Genomic DNA, 7,648 nt, shown 5'->3' with positions numbered 1-7,648 from the left:
AGGCCAATAGGGACAGTAGGGATGGGGCCCAGGGACCCAGGAGCTCTTCTGCCTCATCAGTTCCTAAGGTCTCCCAAGCTCTTCCAGAAGGCCAGGAGTCAGGCTTGGCTAAGCCCCTGTTGCTTCTAAGAGAAAGGAAATAGGAGGAAGTATGAAGATGAGGGAGAGAAAGACGGTTTAAAACCATATACCATGACTGTTGACCTAGGATTGCTCTCCCTTTACCCTTGACTGAGGAACAGAATCTCCCAGGACTGTGGCAGGGAGTAGGATCCTAGCCACTTGGTGCCAATTTGGCTCAAGCTCTTTCTGGCCATGGGGTCCTAGAAAGGTCCTTCTCAAGCCAAGTGGTGGTGGCTCATGCCTGTAATCCCAGCCCTGGGGAGGCAGAGGCAAGAGGATCTCTGTGAGCCCTAGGACAACCAGGGCTACAAAGAGAGGCCTGATTCGAACAAACAAACATGGCCATTCTGTGTGTTTCTCTTTCCTGTCCTATAAAGCGGTGCTGCCGACACTACGGTGCCTTTGCCTATTGGAATTTCAGGCAAGATGAGAGAATTTTGAGCCTAGAGGCTGGGTGTGATGGTGTACAGCAGTAACTCCAGCATTCATCATTCCCAGCTGCGACAGGATGATGGGGCAAGAGGCCAGCCCAGCCTACATAGTGAGTTTGAGGTCGGCCTCAGCTACATACGTAGAGAGACCCCGTCACGAAACATTAATGATCAAACAAAAATGTTCCACAGCAACAACGGCAATGCTGTTCGGAGCAGTGTAGGGGTCATTCGTGACAAGAGGACTTCTTTCTCCTCCTTTCTCCACCCAGTTCTCTGCTCCATCGAGAGATGGGAAGTAAGAAGAAGCCTTGCCAAGGTCAAGTGCCCTAAAATAAAGGCAGCTTTCTGTGTTCCACTTGTCTGGGCTCCTCCTCAGCCTGGATTCTGAGAAATGAATATTCCTTCTCTGATCCCATCATCTTATGATAAGGGCCCTGAGCAGTGATGCAACCTTGTACCCTTCCATGAGCACTTCCCCTGACAGGGTTCCCACCCGTACGCTGAGGACACAGCATGGCGCGAGAAGGAAATGCAATTCTCTAGCTAGGCATGATGGCGGAGGCCTTTAGCCTCAGCTTTCGGCAGGCAGAGACAGGCAGATCTCTGTGAGTACTAGACCAGCCTGGTTTACATAGGAAATTCAGGCTACAGACCCTGTCTCAAAAAAAAGAAGAAAGAAGTGGAGGAGGAGGAAAAAGAACAAAAGAAAGACAGTCTGTCTGTTACTAATTTCTAAAATGAAGTGGATTTTTGGTTTGTTTTATGTGATTGACAGAGTGATTGTTTTGAGACAGGGTTTCATTATGTAGCCCCGTCTGACCTAGAACTCACTCCATAGACCAAGCTGCCCTTTCCTCCGCCTCCTGCATGCTGGGACTGAAGGTGTGCACCACCACCAAAATGAAGATTTTTTTCTTTTTTAAGATTTATTATGTATACAATGATCTGCCTGCATGTGTGCTCATACACCAGTAGAGGGCACTACATCTTATTATCATGTGGGTGCTGGGAATTGAACTCAGGACTTCTAGAAGAGCAGCCAATGCTCTTAACCTCTGAGCCTCTGAGCCATCTTTCCAGCCCCAAAATGAAGATTTTTAAAAAGGCATACTCTTGTGAGGCAGTTCATTGATATATTCCTTACCTTTTTTTTTTTTTTTTTTAACTCTCAGCTCATTTAAAAGCCTAGAAAACTCAAGAGGAGAAAAATAAAAACTAAGCATGGGGACACAGACCTGTCCTTCCAATTCTAGCACTTGAGGGAAGGTAGAGGGGAGAAGATTGAGTAGTTGAGGTTATACCTTACTTCAAAATGAAGCAGAAAAAAAGAGAAGGTTAGACTCTCGAACCAAGTAAGAATGAGGCCCAGAACCCTAATCAAGAACTTTGGTTTGTTGTTGTTGGGTTTGTTTTTTGAGACAAGGTCTCTCTATTGTGTAGTCTTGGCTGTCCTGGAACTCTCTGTATAGACCAAGGTGGCCTCAAACTCACAGAGATACTCCTCCTTCTTCCTCCTGAGTGCTAGGATTAAAGGTGTACACTCTGTGCCCAGCTCTGATCTAGAACTGTTTGCTTGTTTATTGTGTTCTCTCTGCATGTACACCTGCACGTCAGAAGGGCATCACATCCCAGGACAGACATGGTTCTGAGCTACCATGTGGTTGCTGGGAATTGAACTCAGGACCTCTGGAGGAGCAGTGCTCTTATCCTCTGAGCCATCTCTCCAGCCCCCTTAGAACTTTTTTTAAGGGGTTTATTTTTATTCATGTGTATGTTTTTGTGTGGATGGGTACCGGGCATGACTAACATTGCTGGTGCATGAGATGGCTAGAGGAGGCCATCAGATCCCAAGGAACTCCAGTTACAGGCAATTGTGAACCACCAGATGTGGGTGCTGGAAACCCAAGTAGTCTTCTGGTGGAGCAGCAAGCAGTCAAGCCTGGGCCAGCTCTCCAGTCCCACTGCAGTTTTTGATTTTTGTTTTTTTAAATCAGGGCTTCCAATACTCCAGGCTGGCCTTGAACTCTGTACGTTCAAGAGAGGAAGGCAGCTTGCTCTGCTCTAGATCTCCATATATTTTAACGTTTCCACTCAGGGCTATCAAAGGCTGTTGATCTTTTTTTTTTTTTTTTTTTCTCTGATAGCCATTTATTTATTCAGCCGACATAGTTCTCACGGGCTTGGCTCTCGCTACAGTGCAGATTGAGCCAAACAAGATTGGTTCCGTTCGCCTGTTTTTGTGAAAAATAGATGCATATGATCTTCACAAGTGGATGACAGAAATATCAGGATTAGGTTCAGCCTACAGTAGAGGAAATTGAAGCAGCCAGAGATTAGGGATTTGCAGTGGCATGAGATAAAGCTACGGTGGCCTAGCCTGCACCCCAACTCTTACTCTATGAGAGTGGAAGCGAGGCAGCGTTTGCCTGGTCTCTGCCCTCACTTCTTTTGCTAATTTCCTCCCAGCCACTATAAGAACTTCCCACAGACGACCGGCCCTCTGCAAACACTAGGCCATTCGGGCCAAACCCCTCCTCACCCCGCCTGCGCGATTTAGCGACACTTCCGGCCACCCAGAGGCCCACGTGATCGAACACTCTCACTGCGCATGTGTGCCGAGAAGTTGGACTGAACCACTTTGCCCGACAGAAGGGGTATGTCTCTTGTGTTTTAAAGTTTAAGACCGATTCGCGATCTCAAGCATCCATGATCGCAACATTTTTAAGAAAGGACGTGAGGGAGTGTGGGATGGACTACGGTGGACGAGCCTAGCGGGGACACGGATAAGCACGGCGCGGGGCTTGGGCTCTCCCCTTCGCAGATAATGGGAGGGGCCCGCGGCCCGCGAGCTCTTTCCTTTCGCTGCTGCGTCCGCAGCCATGAGGTGAGCGAGCGCGGCTCTCGGTTCCCGGCCGAGCGGGCCGGCAGGGCTTGGCGGGGGTCGGGGCCGCCACCGTGGATGACCGAGAGGAGCGGGAGGAGGATGCGGTGTGGCCGCGCCCGGAGCGCGGGGAGCACGCACGGCCCGGGGAGCGTGGATTGCGGGACGCCCGGGCCCGGAAAGGCCTCCCGCGGCCTCTGCTCTCCCCCCGGCTCCCGACGTGGGCGACCACGCGGGGAGGGCGGTGGCGACCGGGCGGTGCGTGGCTCCCTGGCGCGCCTGGAGCGTAGGGGTCCTCTGGCCATGTGACGCGGGACAAGTCTCGGGCTTGCCCAGGCCTCCGACCGCCGAGGGTGAGGCGCCAGGCTGGCTTCCACCCCGACGGCCGTAGCAAACAGGAAGGACAAGAGGACGGCGTTTATTACTGTAACAGAGCCCTGAAAGTTAAAGGGCTGCGCCTGGCCTGGGTAAACAGACGGGCTCTGCCACACACTCCCGATCCGTAACACTAAATCCCCACCACAGCCACATAACCGGAAGGGCTTCAGCGCTCCATTAGATCCCAGATGGCTAAGGACTAGTTAGAACCAAAGTTTTCTTCCATCGTTGCCATATTCACTGCCCAGGGCTTTAACATCTTGAGATGGAAGTGGTTATGAGGGAACACGAAATGACGGCAGAAATCTTAGGGCTAGGGAGTATATTTGGCCTTAATAGTAATGATGTATACATATTAACGTACATTTTGTTCGTTTTCCTAAAAAAAAAAAAATGATTTTTTTTTGAGGGGAAGATTTTGTTGTTGGCCAGAAGTGGCTTCCAGGGCCTAATAGTGTTTTCTGTGTACCCCAGTATGCTCAGGCTACAGAAGAGGCTTGCCTCTAGTGTCCTCCGCTGTGGCAAAAAGAAGGTCTGGTTGGACCCCAATGAGACCAACGAAATCGCCAATGCCAACTCCCGTGAGTATGAGCCTTTGCTGCTTTCATCAGATGAATGACAGTACAAGTGTGTTAGTTTATTATGGACCTCAGAAGCTTAGAATTCTAGGGGAGCTGTAGACCGGGTTTAAAAAAAAAAGGAGGTCCATTTATTGGCATTAGGATAGAGGGTAGAAGCAGCTGCAACCATCCGGTGTTGTATTTTAAAAAAATTATCACCGAAGTAAATATTTTGTAGCCGAATGGAGGTTGTGAAAAGAGATTTGAGGACTAGAAAGATGTTGGACGAGGCATAGACAGGATTGTTAGTAAATTGTTTTCTTTACCAATGGAGTAGATTCGCATTCACATTCGTATAGGTGGTCCCAAGTCCTTTGTTACACCAGCATTCCAGGTATATTGAATATGTATGCTGTGACGTATTCAGAAGGTATAAATTTTTTTTGACCGGCTCCTTTTGAGAATGATGATCAGGGATAACAGCAGTGTCTCTATTTTAGTTTGTGGCCAGCCCATTCCTAACTAAATATGTGTGTTGTGCTTTCCCAGGTCAGCAAATCAGGAAGCTGATCAAAGATGGGCTGATCATCCGGAAGCCTGTGACAGTCCATTCCCGGGCTCGATGCCGGAAGAACACTTTGGCCCGGCGGAAGGGCAGGCATATGGGCATAGGTGAGCATGGCCTTCCCTTTGCTCTGCCTCTTCAATAATGGGTGGAGAGATCAAGCTCAGAGCACTCGCTTAGCAAGTTTTAAGAACCTGGGTTCAGTTCGGGTCATTGTCAAAGACTGTTGAAGTCTACACCGGCACTGATGGTCTCTTTTGCACCTCATCCTGTGCCGTTATTGTACTGCATGGTATTGTTTTCTTCTGTGTGGATCGAGTTGACACTACCACTGGGTTTGTATTTACTGGGAAAAGAGGTCAACATTTAAGTCACTGTATTATGCTGGGGTGAATATTGGTTCTATTAAAGCTGGGGAAATGGAGAGATGGCTCAGAAATTGTGGGCTCATGCAGAGGATGTGAGGTTTTGTCCCCAGGCTTATCCTCGTAGCTCACCTGTAGCTATGCGTGGTCCCCACAGTTCTGAGAAACCCACTCTTTTAGGGCCATTGTTGAAAGAGATGAGAGTCCTACTACCTCTTCTGTCATTTCCATGTTTGAGCTAAATTAGATGGGATTTCAATTTCAAGACCGGTTTTGGTGCTGTCCCTCAGCCCCCAAAAGGAGAAATTACTGCATTTGTTGAGACATGTTCCTATATAACCAACTGACCCGCTTATGCAGAGCTGGCTCTGCTGGTGGTATTTGCTTGATCCAGTGAGAAAGAGAAATTAAGTGTTTGGAAGTAATATTGCATAAAATGAAAGGGTTAGATGAGGTGAAGACCTCAGGTGGGACAAACAATGGAATAGGAACTGACATAGTGTCCAATTCCTGTTTCTTGCACAGGGAAGCGGAAGGGTACAGCCAACGCTCGGATGCCCGAGAAGGTGACCTGGATGAGGAGGATGAGGATCCTGCGCCGGCTCCTCAGGAGATATCGTGAATCTAAGAAGATTGACCGCCATATGTATCATAGCCTGTACCTCAAGGTCAAAGGGAATGTGTTCAAAAACAAGCGGATTCTCATGGAGCACATCCACAAGCTGAAGGCAGACAAGGCCCGCAAGAAGCTCCTGGCGTAAGTCTCTTTAAGAACTACCTTGGGGGACAGTGCTGACCTTTACTGTCAGCACTAAAGGACCTGGTACCGCACGCTGCTCCTGAGCAGCTGTTAGGGGCACTTTTCCTGCTCTGTTGCCCGCACATTCTCACACCACCTGCCCATCCTTTCCGGGCCAGGTGAGGGCCGAGCTGCTTTCTTCAGGCTGGTGCAGCTCCAGGGGTATAGAGGTATGGGGTGTCCCAAGCTGTGTGTCTATGCCCAAACTGACCATCTTTTCGCTTCCTTGTACTAGTGACCAGGCTGAGGCTCGCAGGTCTAAGACCAAGGAAGCACGGAAGCGTCGGGAGGAGCGCCTCCAGGCCAAGAAGGAGGAGATCATCAAGACTCTGTCCAAGGAGGAAGAGACCAAGAAATGAAGCTTCCCTCATGTCTGTACATAGTGGCTTGGCTGTGGCCTCTCATGGATCAGTCATTAAAATAAAACAAAAAGCCTTTGTCTGGTGCCCTCTTTTTAGCAGTTTTGGCTACTGCATCCTAATGATTCAAGGGACAGAGCTGGCCACACAAAACTGTGGTGTCAGCCATGTCTTCAGGTTTTATGGACCATTCATTAGGAGGGCGTTTTTAACCTTGTTTTTGTGGGGTGTGGGTCAGTTTAAAAGGGATGCAAGGAGTGGGTGGTTTCTGCCCATGTCTTCAAAATAACTCCTAAAACTGCCCTTTCAGGACATGTGGTAACTTTTACTGCCTGGGATATTAGCTCTTGGGGATGATTTAAACGCAGTCCAAGGCCACCCTGCTGTAGAACCAAGTAGAAGCTGGTTCAAGCATGCCCCCTGTTAAAGGGCTAGGCTACATGGCCTGTCACGCTCTGGGCCAGTGGAGGCACAGGTTGGAGATAATGGTACATTGAGTCTGAATGTAAGAGAATCAGAAGCAGCACCTAGGAATCAGGTATTGGGACTGGTTGGAGGCTAACCTATCTCTGGAATTCATAGGCTTAAGTGGCTCTGCATTCATTTTCCAGAGTGGCTTGAGACTTAGAGCATCCATCAAGCAGCCCACCCAGTCCCCAAAGTGCGGGTATGGCTGTGTTCTGGAACCCTCTGGACAGCTCTAACCCTGGGTTATAGAAGTCTATTTAAATATGGGTCTCTTAGGCATTTATTTACCCACTTAGCTGTAGTAACTGCCCAGAAGAGTCTTAATTGCTCTGAGCCTAATGCCACCTACAGGGTCAGCCACCTCCATTATGTAGGTGGCAGAAGCAGTGGAACTGGAGTTCCACCCCATTCTCGGGTCTTAAGGCTCCAGGCCTCAGGTGAGAGGAAGGAGGGCCCAATGGGGTGGATAGCAGCAGAACTCTGGGGGGTCCACTGTCAGTTCTGGCCTATGCTGGCATCAGCAAGGAAAGCTGGGTCCACCTTGCCCTTGTTGCTCTGTTGTAGGGTGACTACTCAGTCTTTTATGGAGATGTGGAGGAGGAAAGTCTACAGAGAGGCACAGGGACCAATAGACCACAGTTTTGCCTCATGTCTTTATCGGGTTCTGGGCAGGGTAGGAAGGGGGCTGGTCAGAAGCCACAGAGCCCAGGCTGGTG

General features: G+C 49.4%; 1 protein-coding gene across 2 annotated transcripts; it reads left to right on the top strand.

Annotated features, from left to right (window-relative positions):
* The first annotated feature begins 3,157 nt into the window (after window positions 1-3,157).
* Window positions 3,158-6,537, top strand: Rpl19 (ribosomal protein L19). 2 transcript variants are annotated; one of them, XM_021646867.2, is made up of 5 exons: window positions 3,158-3,211; window positions 4,291-4,397; window positions 4,926-5,048; window positions 5,832-6,063; window positions 6,341-6,537. In XM_021646867.2, exons 2-5 carry the CDS (start codon window positions 4,292-4,294, stop codon window positions 6,462-6,464), a joined length of 585 nt encoding a protein of 194 aa, XP_021502542.1. In that variant the 5' UTR covers window positions 3,158-3,211; window position 4,291; the 3' UTR covers window positions 6,465-6,537. The 2 variants fall into 2 exon arrangements, with proteins under 2 accessions (XP_021502542.1, XP_021502541.1); XM_021646866.2 differs by lacking the exon at window positions 3,158-3,211 and adding an exon at window positions 3,294-3,441.
* The last annotated feature ends 1,111 nt before the right edge of the window (window positions 6,538-7,648 follow it).

This window comes from Meriones unguiculatus, chromosome 7 (genome assembly GCF_030254825.1).
Source record: "Meriones unguiculatus strain TT.TT164.6M chromosome 7, Bangor_MerUng_6.1, whole genome shotgun sequence".
Lineage (NCBI taxonomy): Eukaryota > Metazoa > Chordata > Mammalia > Rodentia > Muridae > Meriones > Meriones unguiculatus.
The sequence above is the reverse complement of the archived record's forward strand: the minus strand, read 5'-3'. Positions and strand labels throughout refer to the sequence as shown.